Source organism: Dromiciops gliroides, chromosome 1 (genome assembly GCF_019393635.1).
Source record: "Dromiciops gliroides isolate mDroGli1 chromosome 1, mDroGli1.pri, whole genome shotgun sequence".
Lineage (NCBI taxonomy): Eukaryota > Metazoa > Chordata > Mammalia > Microbiotheria > Microbiotheriidae > Dromiciops > Dromiciops gliroides.
In genome coordinates this window covers 411,791,687-411,812,206 of record NC_057861.1, presented here as the reverse complement: position 1 = coordinate 411,812,206, position 20,520 = coordinate 411,791,687, and the positions used below count along the sequence as shown (strand labels likewise).

General features: G+C 37.5%; 1 protein-coding gene across 1 annotated transcript in view; it reads right to left on the bottom strand.

The window, feature by feature from the left end:
- Positions 1-1,365: 1,365 nt before the first annotated feature.
- The window catches only part of OXCT1 (3-oxoacid CoA-transferase 1), a 187,469-nt gene continuing 168,314 nt past the window's right edge, over positions 1,366-20,520 (bottom strand). Inside the window, exons 16-17 of the mRNA XM_043979700.1 lie at positions 17,212-17,313; positions 1,366-1,895 (exon numbers count right to left, since the gene is read on the bottom strand). Of these exons, the coding sequence (XP_043835635.1) occupies positions 1,854-1,895; positions 17,212-17,313 (144 nt within the window). The 3' untranslated portion in view covers positions 1,366-1,853. The remainder of the gene's footprint in view (positions 1,896-17,211; positions 17,314-20,520) is intronic.

Below are 20,520 nucleotides of genomic sequence, written 5' to 3'. Positions count from 1 at the left end.
ATCCCCGTAGAGCTTGCCTTTAAAGGCTCTCAACAATCTTAGAAAAAATTGGTTTTACTAATTGTTCAGAAAGATTTGCTATTGAACCAGGGAGAATAACAAGGCACAGTTGTATCTGACTCTTTGTGACCCCTTATTTGGGATTTTCTTGGCAAAGGTACCAGAGCAGTTTGCCATTTCCTCCTCTGGTTCATTTTAGAAATGAGGAAACTGAGGTAGAGAGGATTAAGTGAGTTGCTCAGGATCACACAGCTACTAAGTACCTTAGACCACATTTGAACTCAGAATGATGAGTTTTCCTGATTTCTGGCCTGGAACTCTATCCACAGCACCACCAGAGTATCTATCGGTAAAGGAATCTAGCACTGAGGTCACTTTCAGAGAAGCAGCACTGAACAAAGTTAAATACACAGGATGTACCACACCACACTGTATGAGTTCCATTACTGGGGATTCTCACTGTCTTCTATTTAAGTGTAATGGCTTCTTCAAGGCTGAAATAAAAGTACTTTTAGGGAGCATCTGTGGCAATAAAGTTGCAATTTCACAATGGAACAAGTAATTTGATGTTTTAGATCTTCTGAGTAGAAGTGGGAGATGTTGGGAAGAGAGGCCCTTTCATTTTTACCTTCTTCTATGGAAGATAGCAATTATAATTTTTTTGTATATGTGGGTATTTTTTGTTTTGTTTTGTTTTGTTTGTTGGTTTGTTTGGGTTTTTTGCTGGGCAATGAGGGTTAAGTGACTTGTCCAAGGTCACACAGCTAGTATGTGTCAAGTGTCTGAGATCACATTTGAACTCAGGTCCTCCTGAATCCAGGGCCGGTGCTTTATCCATTGTGCCAACTAGGTGCCCCGATAGCAATTATAATTTAAACATGGACTTTTCTCTGGCTCATCACACCTTTTAGCTTTAGTAGGATGCTACAGCCTCCATAAAAAAGCCAGAATGGGCATTCTTATGAATGTTTCCTTTAAACAATGTATGAATGCTTTAATATTTATGTTCAGGAGACCTCTAAGTGGATTAGTTTCCTGGAATCATTGCAGCCCATTTTCAGACACAAATTGATTTTGATAGGTAGAAATAGCCTACTATAGCCTACTCAAGAATCTGATCTATAGGATATCACTATAAGTGAGTCTTTCTCCAACATAAATTCACCTTTTCCTTCATAAAATTTCCTGCATCCCCTTTGAAAGGACTGGAAACTCTTGTTTACCTGTAGTGGAGAGGAAAAAAATGTGTTGCTTAGAAAGGAAGTGGTGGCTTTCCAGGGATAATAGACTTGCTTTTCAAGGACCCAAGGTGACATATGTGGGGTACAGCATTAGGGGGAAGAGTTATGGAAGAAAAAGTCATCATTCATGTTTAAGAGACAAGTATATTCTGTACAAATTTCCATTTAAGTCTGTCAATACCATCTGTAAAATTCGGCCTTGATTTTACTAGGGATGGTGACATTTTGTCTCATTTCAATTATGAAGGAAAGCACTGTGACAAAATTCTTGCTATGTGGCTGTTTTCTCAGAATAATGACATATAAACTAATGTAAATACAACTGAACCAGAAGGCAACATTTCCATGGGCACCACTTGTAGAAGACATATTCTTCAGTCCTCATTTATTCTTGTAAGAAATACTTACATATCTTTTTATTAAAACATGTTATTACAGAGAACAAAAGTTTCTAAAGCTATAAAGAACCTGAGATAACAAGGAAACTAGGCACACAATCCTTAGAAAAAATATAAATGTGATATAGACATGGATTTCCTTTCCTTTGTATCAACTCCTATGTGGTTAGGAAACCCCACAGTGCAGTGGAATGAATGCTGCTTAGTCCATACTTCAAGTCACAATTTGCTTCATTGGTATGAGTTTTGGTGAAACCTGGTTAAAAAAGAAAAGAAACAAAAATTAGTTCAAAATCCTGGTAATCACAGAACGAGAGACACCTCTCACAGCCAAATGGTGTGACAATAGGAAGTCATAGAGTCTGAGTTATTTAGACTTTCCTTATTTTTTACTATCATAAGAAAGAGAGGCTTTTTAGAGATTCTCATCCTCTCAAACTACTGCTCACTAATGTGGTCTCTCTGGGGCTTGTTCTTCTTAACCACCATTATAGAAGACAAGTGATTTCAGAGCAAAGGGGACCCACCCACAGTACACTGCCTTCTATGACAGAGTTGGACTTGAGAGACTGTATAGTCCCTCCTATAGAGATCCAGAGGGAGACCCTCCAAGTCTATAGCCTATAACTTATCTACACAAATAAAAAAACTTAATGGAATAATAATGAAATAAGTAAATGAAAAGAATGAATTCCAACATTTTATCAGAAACTTCAGAATCTGGGTTGGAAAGAATGAAGCACAGGAATACATTAGAAGGTGTTGGCTATTGATGGCATGGAGAGGCCAGGCATGGCACAGAAGTACATTAAATATGGGGCAGCTAGGTGGCGCAGTGAATAAAGCACTGGCCTTGGATTCAGGAGGACCTGAGTTCAAATCCAGCCCCAGACACTTGACACTTACTAGCTGTGTGACCCTGGGCAAGTCACTTAACCCTCACTGCCCCACAAAAAAGTATATTAAAAATAACTAAAATAATGTCCAAAGCAGCAAAGAGATATCTGAGAATCTTAGAGAGCAGAGGGAAGAGAAAACTGAAACTAGGTAGGAGATGGAAGGAAGGCCTAATGGGGGTGGACCTTCTGGAAGACTTATGACAAGGCAGGGAAAGTTCCAAGTCCTGGAAGTAGTTGATAATGAAGGGACATATATAACTCCCTGCTCTTAGATGGAAGTATTGATTAGTAGTAGTACACAAATACTTTCCTGGCACATAGTGGGTACTTAATAAGTGCTTATTGATGTACTCATTAAGTATTTTTCCATTATAAATCTGTTGTGGTAAGGATCTGAAAAAGATCATTTCTCTAAGGGTAAATCTGCAGATTATTCATCCGAGATAAACTAGAGGGGGCAGCTAGGTAAAACGGTGGATAGAGCACCTGCCTTAGATTCAGGAGGACCTGAGTTCAAATCTGGCCTCAGACACTTGACACTTACTAGTTGTGTGACCCTGGGCAAGTCACAATCCTTACTGCCCCAGAAAATAAATTAATTACTTAAAAAATTTAAAAAGTTAAAAACCAAGATAAACTGGAGTTTACTTTAGCATAGTAATATTAGTATACTAATAATAATTAGCGTATTAAATATTTAATTCAATTCACATTTAGGAAGCACCTATGTGCAAGGCACTGGAGATAAAACTTTACCTCACCTCCCAACCAGTCCTCAGAGAGCATGCATTCTATACAGAGAATGCAACAGATACCAAGATAAAGAAATAAAAGGTAAATTGAGGAGGAAGAACACATCAACAACTGAAAGGATCAGGGAAGGCTTTTAGTTCTACAACTTGACCCACCTTTTGTTATTTCAAACTCAAGGTATGCTGCTCTGCAGTTTCAAGCTTTGAGGAAGGGAGACTAGGGGGAGAGGGAATGAGATTGGAGTTGTGATTTCATTGTTACAGGGAACCTTCCATGTGAAAACTCCCTTCACCACTGCAGATCATTTGCTCTGCCAGTCTGGTGTTGCTTGGAGGCACTAAGGGGAGACATTAAGGGGTTAAATGACACGCCCAGCACTATTGTGAAGAAAATTCTTTGTCAAGCTTAAGGTACTATATAAAAGTCATCTATTACTGTTGTTGCAATAATCAACCTTACAGGTTCATGGTAAGGAAATCTCTCTTTAAAGTACTATATGAATGTAGTTTACTATAAAAAAATGATGAGCAGGATACTATCAGAAAGACCTGGAGGGACCTGCATGCATTGCACCCACCACTGGAGCTGATGCAAAGTGAATTCTACTACATACAAAATAATAGTAATATTGTGAGATGTTCTGCTGTGAATGACTCAGTTATGCAATGATCCAAGACAACTCTGAAGGTCTTATGAAAAATGCAATCCATCTACAGAGACAGAACTGATGGTATTTGAATGCAGATTAAAACATAATTATTTTTGTTAGTTACTTTATTGGAAACAAAAAAAATAATGAGCAGGATGCTATCAGAAAAACCTGGAAAAACCTACATGAACTGATGCAGAGTGAAATGTGCTGTATACAAAATAACAGCAATAGTGTAATGATTGGAATGACGCCACCTACTGGAGACTTACTATAGAAAAGCTCCGCCATGAAGGAAGGTCTTTGAGGGCAAGACCATGCGCCTTTTCTTTGGTGTCAGAAAGTGACATTTGCTGGTGGGAGGAGGAAGGGGGAGCCGGGCACTCTGTCTCTCTCTTTTCCTGGGGACGCTGGTGGAGAAGGGAGCTAGAAATGCGCTCTCCCTTTAATAGATAGGAATCTAGGTCTTTTCTTCTCTCTTTACCAAATGCTTATTCTCCTTAATAAATGCTTAAAAGTTTAACTCTTGCTAAAGCTTATAATTTATTGGTGACCACTCGTTAGATATTTTAGACAGACTAGCTAGAATTTTAGCGTTTAACAACAGTGTAAGATGATTTGCTGTGAATGACTTGGTTATTTTCAGCAATGCAAAGATCTAAAATAACTGAAAGACTTATGAAAATTGTAATCCATCTACAGAGAAAGAACTGATGGTATCTGAAAACAGATGGAAGCATCATTTTTTTGATAGTTCCTTAATCTAAAGTTTTGTTTTTGTCCGTTTTATTTCACAACCTGGCTAATGTGGAGATGTTTTGCATGACTACTTATGTATAACTTATACTGAATTGCTTTAGTTCTTGGGGAGTGGGGTGGGGAGGGAGGAAGAGAAGTTGGAACACAAAGTTTAAAAAAAATTGATGTCAAATGACATGCCCAGCATCACAAAACCAGTATGTATGCAGAGATGGGACTCAGACCCAAGTGATCCTAACTCTGAGGCTAGTTTTCTATCCATTAGACCACCCTCTGCCTCCTGCAGTTATCAAAATCCTTTAGCAAAAATATTATAGGGTTATTTGATGATCCTAGAGAAGGCAAAGTTGAGAAGTTGGAAAAGTGCAACGATTTCACCAGGGATCATGGGATCATAGCTTCAGAGCTGACTGGGGGCCCTGAAGAAGGGAGCTCTGGTGGAAAGAAGAGAGAGGTGGTTGTGTTATACAAAAGGATCATTGTCCAAGACCCAGGAGAGAGTGTGTTGGGGAGTAGGATTGTCAAGGGAAAGAATAGTTTAAATTGTGTGGGAATAAAGGAGGATTGACATTGGTAGCACGTACCCTCATGTCCCTGTGCTGCTGAACATCAGAGTTAGGTCATTTCAGGAATCCCCCTGGACTACATATTTTTAGTTTTTTTTGTATCATAGACCCCACAAGAAATCTGGAGGAGCTTATGGACTCTTCTCAAAATACTGACTAAACTATAGGTTATAGAAAAAAATCATTATTGAAATAGTTATTGAAAGGTTTGTTGTTGTCATTGTTGCTGTTAAAAATTCATTCCAGGTTAAGGATCTCTGCCCTGGCGAAATAAAATAAGCAATCTTGCAAATAAGCAAGAGACCTTGCTGAGGTCTCTAATTCCTTCAAGGAAGATATGTTGCCTTTCATTCCACAAGGAGAGATTAAAAATGCCAAGTTGAAGTGACACTTCATTGTGCCTGATTTTTCAGTCAAAATACAACAGATCAATCAATAAAGGGGCATTGGGCTCCTGAAGCTGCAGGACAGAGGAGGAGGCAGATAGTGTAGAAAGGTGCACAATGAGAGGCAGCTGGGAGACTTCACAGTTTTGCTTGGGGTTGACTTTGTTTATCTTCAACTGGGTGGGGAAGCACAGAAGCTGCGTGGGAAGGTATTTTTCTAGACATCTATAAATCCCGGCAGCACTGATTCAAATGATTTATAAAGTCGTTTTCTTTGGAAACCCGGCTAGCCCTGGACAAAGCAGCTTGTTGTAAGACTTGTGTTAATCAAGGTCTCACCCTATGTATTTTCTTTCTCAAATTGCCTATTTTTTGTTCCATTTTGTTCCATTTTCCTATCTTGTAATATATTTGATAGAGGGTGAATAGGACCAGAAAGAGAAACTTAAATCAGTCAAACTTAGACTTTAACAGGTGTTAGGAGCTGGAAGGAATCTTAGGAAATATTCAGTTCGATAGTCTCATTTTATTGAAAGGAAACTTGAGGTTGAATGGTTAAGGGACTTGCCCAAGGTCTCACAGCTAATTAGCAACAGGGTCTACGCTGGGACTGGGGTCTCTAGATTCCTAGTGCACAAGTTTGAAAGAAATGTCTGATGGGGGTGAAAAGATAAAAGCAACGGATTAAGAAATATTAGGAATAAAGCAGAGTTTTGGACTTGAAGTTCAATGAGTAACAGCTTTGCTGTTTTATACCTTTGCCAGGGAAAACAAAAGAGTATACATCTAGGGCTTAGAAAGAATCTTAAAGACTCTCTGGTCCAACTCCCTCATTTTACAGATATGGAAACTGAGGCCCAAGGAAGTTAAGTGACTTGACCCAAGTCACATATTAGTAAAAACAGTAGATGTAAAAGGTAGGATTTTTACCCAGTCCCTCTGACCACATAGCCAGTGTTCTTTCCACTGTGCAACCCCATTCCCACAAAGTCATTAATATCTTTAAGCCAAACGTTTTCTATAAAATGGTAGTAACAATATTTGTCCTAACTTCCTCACAAGACTGTTGAGAGGAAAGCCCTCTATGTATTTAAAACACTATAAATATGTGAATTATTATCTCCTATTACCATGGAAAACCAACGTCTGCCCGAAAATAAATCAAATGCTACTAGCATGGCTAATGGCATGTCTGCTATGGATCAATGGACACCCCTCCATCTCGCCACCCTCCAAAAATTCAGTACATTTTTTTAAATTTAGAGAGATGTTAAGTAGTAGTAATAATAATGATAAAATGATAACAACAAAAAGCAATAAACCAGAGTATCCTCTATGCTTAAATCACTCCCTGGTAGGAAGCCAGGTACTTAATAAGGCACATTCAGCAACTCTTTCAGACAGAGGAAATATCATTTAGTTGATTTCTCAAATCTTCTAAGTGATAACAGATTGAATCAATGACCTCTCAGTATTACCAATGGGGACAAAGTACTATAGCTGGTGCTTTATAAAAAAATGCATTGTAACTTCATCATATAAAGAGGAGATTAGAAAAGAAATTGGGATTCAGGTCCTTGTCATTTCACATAGGAAATATGGACAAGAATATTATTAAATAAGCCTTGAGTTTATAAGAGAGATGAATTTCAAAGTGGAGAGAAGTTTTTTAAGCCACCTTAGAGGCAAAAGAGATGATCAAGGCCTAGGATAAGGTGTCTGAAGGATAATAAACAATAATGAGAAGGTAGAATTACTGAATTCTCATTTTCTTTCTGCTTTCTGCCCCTTTAGGCTGGAAAAGCTAGGGAAAAATGTTTAAAAGGGAATTAGAACCCAAGATAAATGAGGAAAGGTTAAAAGATTGGTTAATCCAATGAACTCAAGTCAACAGGTTTGATGGTCTGACAGGGTACTGAATTAACTTGCCAATGTGACAACTGAACCAATGTTGGTGATCTCTAAAGTTATGTCCCCATTTTCAGAAAGGGGCAGAAAGTAAGATTTTTCAAACTCTAGGTTCATGACCTGGACTTAGGTTTATGTCAAAATTCTAGAATGCCCCATTATAGGCATTACCAGTCAGCATAGGATCATTAAACATAAGCAATTTCAGAATGACCTTACTTCCTTTGACAAGGTTAATAGACTGGAAAATCAGGGAATCCCATGGAGACAGGCTACCTGACCATCAGAACAGCATCTGACAAAATTCCTCATTCACATCTTTGTGGACAAGATGAACAGATGTCTGTTGGATAAAGGTAGAGTTAGATGGAATGGAAACTGATTAAACTATTGGATTTCTAAAATCAACTATAAAAATACAGGATAGGGGAAACATGACTAGACGACAGTTTATTTGTAAAGCAACTATAGGATTTTCAAGCTATTGACTCAAAACCAATGAGTGTAGGATAGCAGCCAAATAAGTTGTCCCAACCCTTAATTTTATATATAAAGAAACTGAGGCCTGCAGAGGTTATGTGAATTGTCCAAGGTTACAAAGGTTCTAAGAAGCAGAATTCTAATTGAAACCTAGGTTGTGTAATTCCAACTCTGATTTCACACTATCCAGTTGTATTTTAACCCTGGTGAAAAGACATCTGTGATAATGTTCAGTTCTGGGTAACACATTTTAAGAGGTACTTTGACCAACTATAATGTATACCAAAGAGAGTAAACAATGATGCAGAAAAAGAAAACCATGCCATCTTACAATCAGCTGAATGAACTGGGGAATTGGGGCAGAGAAGCATTAAGCCCAAAGGAAAGACAGGGGGCACATGACGACTGTGTTCCAAGATGGTTGTCATAACGAAGAGTGATTAATTAGATTTGTTCTGCTTGGTCCCAGAGCTCAGAACTAGGACTGATGAGTATAATTATGTTCAGGTAGATATTGGCTATATCTAAGGAAAAATCTCCCCAAAATTAGATCCAAATATTGTGCCATAAGAAATGTTGAGGGGCATGGTATCAGAAAAACATGGGAAGGTATGAACTGATGCAAAGTGAAGTGAGCAGAACCATGAAGATCATTGTACACAGTAATAACAATATTATAAGGGTGATAAACTTTGAAAGACATAGCTACTCTGATCAACACAATGATCCCAGACAATTCAAAAGAATTCATGATGAAAAATGCTATCTACTTCTAAAGAAAGAACTAATGAACCCTGAGTGCAAATTGAAGTATAGTTTTCTCACTTTATTTTTCTTGCTTTCTTTGTGACATGGCTAATAAGGAAATATAGTTTGCATGCTTTCAAAAGTATAATTGATATAATATCGCTTTCTTTCTCAGTGGGTGGGGGAGAGAATTCCAGAACTCACAATGTAAAAAAATTGCTAAAAATAAAAAAAAATGAAAAAATTAATATCCCTCAAAAATAATAATTAGATCCATTCAAATGCTGAATAGATACTATGAAATCAATTCATTTCAACACATATTAATCACCTATGTATAAGGCACTGTTTCTAGGTGCTAGATACACATAGAAAAGACTACTCCCTGTCCTCTAGGACTCTGCATTCTATTGCAGCTGTGGGAAATACAGCATATACACAAATAAGCAAATAGACAGTAATGCAAAGCAGTATGAAGAAAAAGGAGAGTGCTAATGACTGGGAGCTCAGGAAGAGAGTACTGGAGGAGGTGGTGCCTGTGCTATGTTATGAAGAAAGCTAGAGATGAGGAAGGATCCCAGACATGGAGAACCATTTATGTAAAGGCACAGAGAGGATGGAATGACACCTACAAGGGACACATCTATGAGGACAAACCGACTAGAACAAAGAGTACATTAAGGGAGGTTACATGAAATAAGGCTTTAAAAGCATGGCTAAGGGAGCTTGCATTTAATCCTAGAGGCAACAATGAGCAATTTAAAGTTTCTGACTAATGGAGCACCGACCCATATTTTGGGTATGTCCGTTTAGAGCTGTGCATATGGAAGATGGCTACGAGAATGGAGACAGGAAGCAGGGAGGCCAATTAGTGGTGAGGGTCTAAACTAAGGTCTAGATTGTGGAAGTGGAGAGAAGTCACAGAGAAGTGCTAAGAAGGTAGGGTCTACAAGACTTGACAATAACTGGTATCTGGTATAACTCCAAAGATACATACTTAGCTGACCAAAAGGAAGGTGGTATCATCAAAGAAATGGGGAATACTGGAGGAGAGATGGGTTTGGGGGAAAACATAATGAATTCTATTTTGAACATGTTGAGTTTGAGATTTCCAGGACATTCAGGTGGAAAAATCCAGTGGCACCTAGTAGTAGTCATACTACTAGTAGTGGTGGTGGTGGTGGTGGTGGTAATGGTAGTGGTACTTGTAGTAGTAGTAACAATAGTAATAGTACTATTATGTAGTATTTATATATTATTATTATTATTATTATTATTATGTAGTATTTACTACATTTATGTAGTACTTTAAAGTTTGTAAAGTTCAATGGACTCTAATGCATTTCTGGAGTTTGGGAGACAGAGCTAGACATAAGAGATTTGGGTAACCTAAGAACTGATCACCGAACTCATGAGAGAACAAAAAGAAGAGAATGAGGATGTAGAACAGAGATATTTTAATGTGAGGGAAGAAAATGATTATCCAGCAAAGGGGACTGAGGAAATTAAAGTCAAGAGGAGACTTAAGTTAAATGTAGCATCACTTATGGGAGGAGAGAATACCCAGAAAGAGAAGATTCTTGGTCAACAGGGATAAAAGCTAGAGGGGAATGGAGTAGAATGAGGATCTAGAAAAGATCACTAGATTTCATAATTCAAAGATGACTATATACCTGGGAGAGAATAGTTTTGGTTGTGTAGTGGGGTCCAAAGTCAGACTGAGAAGTGATCCTTTTTTTGAATCGCTAAACTATGTATATTCTGCATTATCCCCAGTAGAATGTAAACTCCTTGAAGACAGGCATTGTTCAGTTTTGTCTCTAGAATTCCAGAACCTGGCACAGTGCATTACATACGCCTCTTATGAGATATGGTATACTAGAGATTCCTTTAACCATACATGCATGGGGATTGCATGGTTGCTGAAATTCTGTGATTCTGTGAGTGGGAGGTAAGGCTATGGAGGTAATAGTATAGATAATTTTCTAGGAGTTTGACCATGAAGGGAACAAAGAGATTTGGGATATAGCAGGTTCTCTTCTTCTGGAGGTATTCAAGTAAGAATCTGACTATAACTATTAGATGATACATAAAGCAGTGTTTCCTGCTTCTGGTATACATTGAGGTGGATGACTTCTGAGGTCTCCTTCAGCTCTAAAATTAATTCTATGCTTTTATAAGCAAACCTCAGTTCTATCCTTTATTTTTCTTGTCTCCCTCTCACCCAATTTCTCTGCTCCAAATTTCTAATAAAGGCTAGAAGCTTCAATGACCAGGGACACAGTAATAACTTGCTCTCTTCCGGAGTTGTAAATCTTCCATTTTTTAAATGAAAAGGCAAATCTTACTAAAATGGATTTCTTGAAATGCTGATAGATGATGGCACAGGCTATGCATGCATTCTCAGGGGAGCAGCTTCTCATAAGTTACAACAAAATATATACCATGAATTATACAGCATTGGTTATCAAAAGAGAAAATACATGCCCAGTGCAAGGTTTCAAACAACATATACATGCTATCTGTCATTATTTCGATTATTATAGCAAGGCACACAACTGTGCCAAACTCAGCATGGCTTCATGTAGATAGAGTGAAGCATTTGGAGTCAAGAAGATCTGTGTTCAAATGGTACCACAGATTCTTTTTAACTAGTTTCCATCGCTAGCCCTTTACTTTCTGTGGGCTTCATCTGTAAAATGAGCAAAATGAACTCAATGATCTCTGAGGTTCTTTTCAACTCTAAATAAATGAACTTGGTAATTGAATCCAAAGATGAGAAATCTGAGGGGTGATAATAGCTACCTTTAAGCATTTGAAAGTTTAATTATTTAAAGGGCTGTAACTGCTAAGTTCCTATCACTAAAAAGAACAGAGGCTGTGATTTAGCCAAAGGGTAAACTATACCACCTGAGGTTTAAAGACCTCTGTCATTAAAACAAAAAGCCAAGGCTAATGATATGCATATGTTAATAATAATTTCCTTCTAAAATATTAAATGTGGAATCATGCATGCATCCAAAATACTCACGGTATGTGGAAATGTGTTTGATAAGAAATTAGGTTTAATTTCTTTTTTTTTTTTTTATAGGTAGATATATAGTGGATAGAGAGCTGGACGTGGAACAAGGAAGACCTGGGTCTCATCTCTGACACATACTACCTATGTGACCTGGGCAAGTCCCTTAACCTCAGAGACATCTAGGCAACTTTCTAAAACAGTAGACGTAGTTTCCTTACATGGAAGTTCTCTTTACTAATGAAATAACAGGATCTTTTATTTTGTTCCCAAACTTCTGCAACCCTTGACCCTTTATTCCAAGGTCATTCTAGATTATCAGGTCCCCCAGACCAAAACTCATTGGTTCCTTCAAATTATTTCAAGGCCAAATGTCCATAAATAAAGGAGTAGAAGAAGAGCTAGGGCATATTACTCTTTAGGGTCACCCCACCCCCGGCTCTAGGATTCTGTGGCTAACTCACCATCTTTAAATAATGCATCATCCTGCTTGACAACACTAGATTGAAACCTATGTCAATGTATGTTAGTGTTTACCCATATGTTTCAGAGTTTTTGTAGTGCTTTTGACCTGATAATCCAGGCCCTTAGAGAATATATTACATTAGTAAATTAATGTGGGAGAAAACACATCACTTATTTACAAATTCATTTTTTTCTTCGTTTTTTGTTTAGTTCAGTTGAAAACTATCTCTGAATTGATATCTCATAATGCTGAATGTTACACCATTTTTCAATTTTACTATCAAAGGATTTACTAGTCAAAATATGTGTTTGGCACAGAATCATTTCCCCTACCCCCAGAATATATATATAAATATCTAATATATATATAAATATCTAATATATATATAAATATAAATGGCACAGTTTAATGAATTTTGCAGAAAATAAGTTAAGGTTTGTTGTTTGCCTAAGAATGCTTTTATTCTAATTTGCCATTTGGAAGACATTTCTTTCTCAAGACAGACTTGTAATCAGTAGGCAAAAAGGAAAATTCTGCATTTGCATGGATCTCCAGTTGTGATCAATGAGAATTCTCCACCATGTACAAGGAAAGACACATGGCCCTTTTATTTAAACAAGGCAGTCTCAGAAACAATCCATTTTCTTTTTTAAGCAATGGAACATCTGTGGGAATAACTTAATGAAATAAAACTCTTCTGTTGAAAACAGATGATTTCAAATAGATGGTTTATAACATTTCCTCTAAAAGGAATATGGACAGCTTAATTTTTTTAATGAAACATCTGATTCTTTTCTTTGTCATGTCAGACCTATTTTGAGCTTCTAATGTTGTTCGTACCCTTGATGCTGAAACTGGCTGGCTTTTACAGAAAAGGAAGAAGATGAATCTTTATGTAGACTGACTTCGCCTGTCTATTTTTATAATGAAAAACATCTACTAAAAGTACAATTTCTCATTCTGTTCCTTCATAGTTTCATCAAAGTTATAAGCCCATAAATGCCAAAGCAGATTACTCTGCCAAGGTGATCTACTAGTGAAGCAGAAGAGGATTTGAGTATGGGAGCTGAGCCAATGCCCAATGTATTGTCTCCTCAACTCACTGAAATCCTTAGAGTGTACTCCCTTTCTCATATAATGCCAGCTCATAATAGATATGGGTGAATATAAATCCATTCCCCTTGGCAAGGAAATGTCTGTATCTGGTTTCTTTGAGATACCACCACAGACAAGTAGACAAGTAGCATATACTTGTCCCTCAAGGTTTAGCAGTAGCCCTGCCAGGAAGAGAGGACCAAGGTCTTTTGAGGTGAAGGGCAACATTTTCTTCTTCCTCTATATACTCCATCGTACCTGGAACTGAACTGGGAACAACACTCTAGGCACTCAGTATAACCAGACATTGCTCTGGACTTTTCTTTCTTCTATTTAAACTCTCTCCCAGAGTGATATTATCTGTTCTCATGGGTTCAATCATCACTTCTTTGCCAATGATTCCCCAATCTATTTATTCATGACTAACCTCTTGCCTAAATCCAGGCTGAAATCTCCAGATGCCTGCTGGACATCTCTTCCTGGATGGCCCAAAGACTCTCAAACTCATTTGATATTTTACACACACACACACACACACACACACACACACACACACACACACACACACACGTATTTATTTAGTTATGAACATATTGTCCCTCTAGTAGAATATACGTTTCTCAAGGGCAGGGACTGTCTCATTCTTATCTTTGTATCCCCATTGCCTAATGTAGTATCTGGAACATAGCGGGTATCTGATAAATGTTTGAGGATTTGTTGGATGGTTTGTGATCACACTGGTTCTGGGTATTCCTTCTACTGGTCTTGACTGGATGCCTTCTTATCCTGCAAGATTCCTGTCCATGTCTTGCCTCATATTTAAGGTCTTCTGGCTCTCTGAATATTTTTTCGATAAGTACAATTCCTGGGCTATCATCCCTTGTTCTCACTACACCATTAGCCCACATCTTTTATCTGTCATATGTCTAACTTGACGTATGTTAAGTCACTTCTTATATATAAGTCATTGTTGATAAGATGCTGCAGTCTAGTAGTAGCACTGTTTGTAATTTTCGTCACTGTACTTGATTTGGGGTCAGAGGACTTAGGTTCGACTATTCGCTATTATAACTATCTGTTAAACTATGGGTAAGTCATGTAACTCCATTTGGACTCAGTTTACTCATCCATAGAATGGTTGAGCGGGATTCCATGGTCTCTTCCAGTTGTAAATGAGGGTTGTTATGATGCTGCATCCCAAGAGGTAAATCATTATTTTCCATTGGAAACCATCCCTTCTAAAAATCTCTCTACTTCCACTGAGGTTACTGAGTTGGAAACCTTAAAGTCACTTTTGACTCTTTCCTTTCTTGTCAATATCCAATGAGGTGGCAAGCCCTATCAACTGAACCACCATGGCATCTTTCCTCATATCTGTACCCTTCTCTCCATTTATACTGCCTGCCTCATGCTGGATCAACCTTTATCAGCCCATATGTGGACTACTATCATAGCCTTCTATCTGTTCTCCCTGCTTCCAGTGTCTCATCCACTCATTCATACTCCACACAGGTGCCAAATAATCTTCCTAAGATAGAAATGTGATTATAACATTCCATTGCCTCGAAGATAAAATGTAAAATACTTACCCTCCCTTGTAAGGACCTCTATAATCTGACTCCAACCTCCCTTTCAAGTCTGCATTTCACATTAATCTCCTTTTCATATGCTATGTCCTCACCCTACCGGACTTCTAACCAAATCATGCCATCTTATGCCCTGGTTCCTTTTCACACACTACCTCCTAACTCCTAGAATGCCTCCCTCTTCATTCTCAACCTTTCAGAATCACACAGATAGAAAATGGCAGAGAATTTGAGCCCAGGTCTCTTGAGTCCAAACCCAGTGCTCTTTCCACTAACTCACTCTACCTCCCTTAAGCCACTTGGTCCAACACATGCCTGAATAAGAATCACCTCTACAATAAGCATTGAGACATTATAACCTTATTTGTATCCTTTTACTTCATATTCTGTCCAGTAGTTATCTCTAACAGTTGGCATTTCTACAATACACTGATAACTGGTATTCATAATGATGACTATGTAAGATTCGGGAAGGAGTGATATTCATTTCATAATGATAAAAGGTATTAAGCTAGAGTCAGCATAACTGTATTATTAAGCATATTTTGTTGCTTTAAAATTCTTGGAAAACTATTATTCATTTATCAGAATACCTACTTAACCAGACCACATTTCTCAGCTATGTCAGGTGAAAGAATGGACTGCATGAATAATATCCATCAAAGTTAAGAAGCACAAACTCCATCAGACCCATAATCTATCTTTTTTCATTCCATATTTGCCCACACAAATAAAGCAGGGGTACCCTGGAACCAGGGTCTGGTCTTTTTTTTTCCAATCTCCTTTGCTATACAGCATCTAAAAATATATATTATTACCTTAAAGAGGGGAGGTTGGCTAATTCACATGGGTTGATTTAAAGAATGTCTTTTTAAATAAGTTTTGCTACTTGATCGCTAGGACCAACGTCTAGAATAAAGTACAGACAAATTCTATTTTTCCTCTGTAGTTACTGGAAAGCTAATTAAAGAGGGGCTCTTTGTGCATGGTATTGCTGGAAGAGTATTTTCAAAGGGAAATTCAGAAAAGGTTAATGGACATGGACCTTGGCAGCATACCATGAATAGTTATATATGAGTAATGAATTATGCAGCAAACCTGTTTTCACAGCAATTTGTTATATGCTGATAGGTACAAGTCATTCAGGACCTAAGAAATAAATGTATTTGTGATTTGCCAAATCCTCTTTGTGAATGATTTTCTGAAGGTTAGGTAGTCCTGTAGCAACTGGGTTTTTCTATTTTCTTTAGAGATATACCTCACTATACACAGAAGATATCTACCTGAAAAGTTGCATGCAAATGAAATCTTTTTACCCCTGACTTGAGAGGTATTTTTGTCTTCATTTCTCATTATCTTTGATTAGCAAGTCCTCCTAATTCGAGATCTTAGTTTCTTTGACCTGTGTTCACTACTTCCTTTCCTCCCTCTGTCCTTTCCCATGTCAAGCAGAGAGATGATTAGTGGTCTATGGATGAATACTTAATCTAAATCTTATTTCACATTCCTCCCCTTTACATATATATGTGTGTGTGTGTGTGTGTGTGTGTTTATGTATGTATGTGTGTGTGTATATATATGTATATATTACTATTTAAGGCTCCCTTCTCTCCACTTTTTTCCCTTAAACAAAGGAAATTATTTTATAATATTAATAATTTTCCCTCTCTTAATTTACCTGCTGTGAGTCTGAATTGTGCTACATTACATTTTCTTAAAACAGGGCACTACTAGTAGTATAATTCCAGTAGTGTTAGAACCCTCCCTGAAACTTAAACGTTCAAGGTTTGGAGTAATCAAATCCATCAACCTTCACTAGATAGGAATTCTTTGGTTAATAACACATCCTAAAAGAAACCAGGAGGATTTTCTTCCTCATGTGAAGGTCACACAGCACTATGTCCTGACTGCCATTTTGGAACATTCTGAAAGAATTTTTAGAGAATAAACTATAGTCCATCCTTGGCTTCTGTTTCCAACTACCTATAGTTGCTCTTTTCAATTAATTCCTGATCTGAACCCCCACCACCCTCCCATTCATGTGCCCCCCACCAAACTCTTATTACTCCCCTGTGAGTCAGTGCATGATTCTATGTTCCCACCTGATCTAATCTGTGACCACCCCTCCTTCCATTTCTGTGGATCTGAAAGGTCAAATCTAAAAATGATAACAAATTAACGGTTTATGTCCTGTACTTACCCATTAATCAGGCTCATTATAGAGGACAAATGGCTGCATTTACTCACACAAATACTTACAACAAAATCACACCCGGTGCTCTTCTTTATGTCATCCACTGTCAGTCCTTCCCAGATTTCAACCAAAGTCAACCCTTTATCTTTGTCCACATCGAACACGGCCTGTCAGATTCAAGCAAGTGACAAAAATAATTTTTTTCATAGTATTCATTTTGTAACACAAGGTAACGAAACCAGAAATGACAACTCATATTTTTAAAGGAGAAAACAAGCACCGAGACCAAAGAAAACCAAAAAATTAGCAGCCTGAAATTGCGAAGCTATTATCTATATTTAACATGTACCAATATCCTTTTTTTAAAAGTGTGTGTGTGTGTGTGTGTGTGTGTGTGTGTGTGTGTGTGTGTGTGTGTGTGTGAGGCAGTTGGGGTTAAGTGACTTGCCTAGGGTCACACAGCTAATAATTGTTAAGTGTCTGAGCTCAAATTTGAACTCAGGTCCTTCTGAATCTAGGGCCGGTGCTCTATTCACTGTGCCATCTAGCTGCCCCCATGTACGAATATCCTCATCAGTAATTATTTGTCTAAGAGCTGATGCTAGAAAATACACAAGTGGTAAATAGTAATGGCATTTATTTGCTAATAACAGTTTAAGTAACTTAAAACTTTTTTTGGACACTGGTCAAACAAGGAACAATAAGTTAATACAGGCATTCATTTAAAAAAAGAGAAAAAAACTAATGGACAGAAACAGCATACCATAATGGATAGTCAAGTGTAGGTGGCCATAGTCAAGAAGGCCCGAGTTCAATTTCTGCCTCTTAACACATACTTGCTATGTGATCTTGGTCACTACATCTTAACTTCTTGATGTCCTATGTCCTGGGCAAATATAATCTGCAAAGAAAGGACTGACTCTCATCAATTGAGGGTATCCTCATGGGAATAGAGAGCTCCTCATCTGGAGACATCATTATATCAGTAGAAATCACAGATCAGTTCCAAAAGATAAAAACGAAAACACCAGTTGGAAGGGGTCACAAAGGTAGAAAGGACTGGAGCTGAAAATGCAATCCAAGTCACCCTTAAGTCCTAAGCTCTTCCTAATATAGTCCATGGCCTTGACAGAAATGCAGTTTTTTGTTCTACTGGACCCTGGACCATAAATGATGTTTGTAATGACTATGTCAGCAGCGATGACCTTCACTTACCAAAGATTGTTTGCTAAGGAAGGAAAGTACATTCTCCGTTTTAGAAAATCTCCATCAAAATGGATAAAATAATGAATAAAAAACTGTTGGTATGGGAAGGCCCAGGAAAGTGTTATATGTTGCTAGGGATAAAAAGTTAGAAGAGGTAGAGGAAGAAACCATACCATAGTGAAAGGATGAATAATAATAACTAAGAACAGCTAGCATTTATATAGAGTTTTAAGGTTTAACATTATCTGTTTCATTCTTATAACAACCTTGTGAAGTGTTATTACTATTCCCATTTTCAAATAATATAATATTTGTAAAGCAAATGCCAATTCCTGGAATTCAGTGGGTACTTAATAAAGGCTTATTCCTTCTCCCCTCCCACTTTACAGATGAAGAAACAGAGGCTGAAAGAGATTAAATGATCTGCCCAAGAACATGTCTGAGAAGGTATTTGAATCTAGGTCTTCCTGACCCCAAGTCCAACACTAACCACTGTGTAACCTAGCTGCTTGGGAAGGTTTAAGGAGAGAGTTTTTAGAACATCTAGAGTTTCCAAGGAGGTTACCCCGAAAGGTCTATGATCCTGGATGGGTTCTATCCTGTGACATTTCCTCTGGTACTAGATACAAGCCTTTAAATAGATACTCCTCCATATTGAAAAGGAATTGAGGCACTCCCAAAGCAGGAACTGGTCTCTTTATACCCATATTATGGTGTTTATTTTCACTTAAATAATTCAGAATTGCAAGGCATAGTCTCTGGCCAGATATTTCGTTCCAGACATTCTGTATATACTTGTCATTTCTGATGCCATGTGGAAATGGTGTTGGTTAGAGTAAGTTAGGCCCAACATGTACTAGAGGGATGATGTTTCAGATTCAAAACAAACACTTCTGCATATAAATCATGGGTTGGAGTGTCTTTAGAATCTTTCTAGTCCAATTCTTTACTGAATCAAGGAATCCCTATCATAGGGTTTACATCAGATGCATTCATTCTTTCCTAGAATGCCTCTAGTGATAGGAAACTTAGTACCTAGAATGGCAGCCTACATTACTACACAGCTCCAAATATTAAAAGTGTGACTTCTGTGTTGAACTGAAATATGTCTCCTTGTGGCTTTTATCTGTTGGTCCTAATTCTTCCCTCCGAAGCCATAAAATACATACCTACTCCTAATCTTCCATCCACATGACAGATCTCCAAAAATACTCTAAGATAAGAGTCAAGTTGCTCCTTAATCTTCAGGCTAAACAAACCCAGTTGAACCATTCTTCATATGACATTTTTTAAAAGGCCTTCATTCTGGGAATAGTTAAATTCTATTCTGATGAATCCTCTGTATATAATCTAGCTATTATCTAGGTTCAGAACTTATATTTGTATATCCCTTAGGAAAGTCCAATGTATTCACAATCAATTTTGGACGCACACTTATTCTGGAGAAGTTGTTACAGCTTGCTTTGCAAGGGCTTTTTTTTTTCTTTTCTCATTTATGTTTGAGAGAATTACCTTACGAGGACTCAAATGTGACAACTTTGAGAGAATTTCTAGAACACTAACTTTTCCCCAAAGATGATCCCTTTTAGGGAACTACACAAAGGAAAAGAAAGGACTAGATATTCTTTTTTATTTGTGAAGCCAAGCTGATTCCACAGGAAAAGTGTGTTAAGTTTAAAAAACCACAATGATTTAGCAAGCTGTTCTTCTTGCACATTTAAAAAATAAATAAAAAAACAAAACTCACACTCCAGAACAAATATTGTTTGGTTAATAAAAATGATCATTATGGAAACTTTTTTATACTGCTTTGGATGACTTGTTTAATTTCAAAATGACAATTAAAATCAAGAAAATGGAAACTTTTTCCTTTGCAGAAAATGTGTCTGGGGCACACTTTATTCTGGTTTCTTCTGTCCTGAATTAAGGATAAGTACACACTTACAAAAAGGGAACAGACAAGAACAAAAGTCAAGTCCTTTGGATCAGGTCATTAAGACGGTATAAGACAAGGAATTTTCTAGAATAATAAATAAGATGCTGTTAGCATTAAGGTAAGATCTAAGTATAAGGAAAATTTAAACTAGGCAAATTGGTTCTGACTTTTTATTTACACATGCCTTGTGCTGCATTTGAGTCTACAGAACATCTATTGGAAAGCAAGTTAT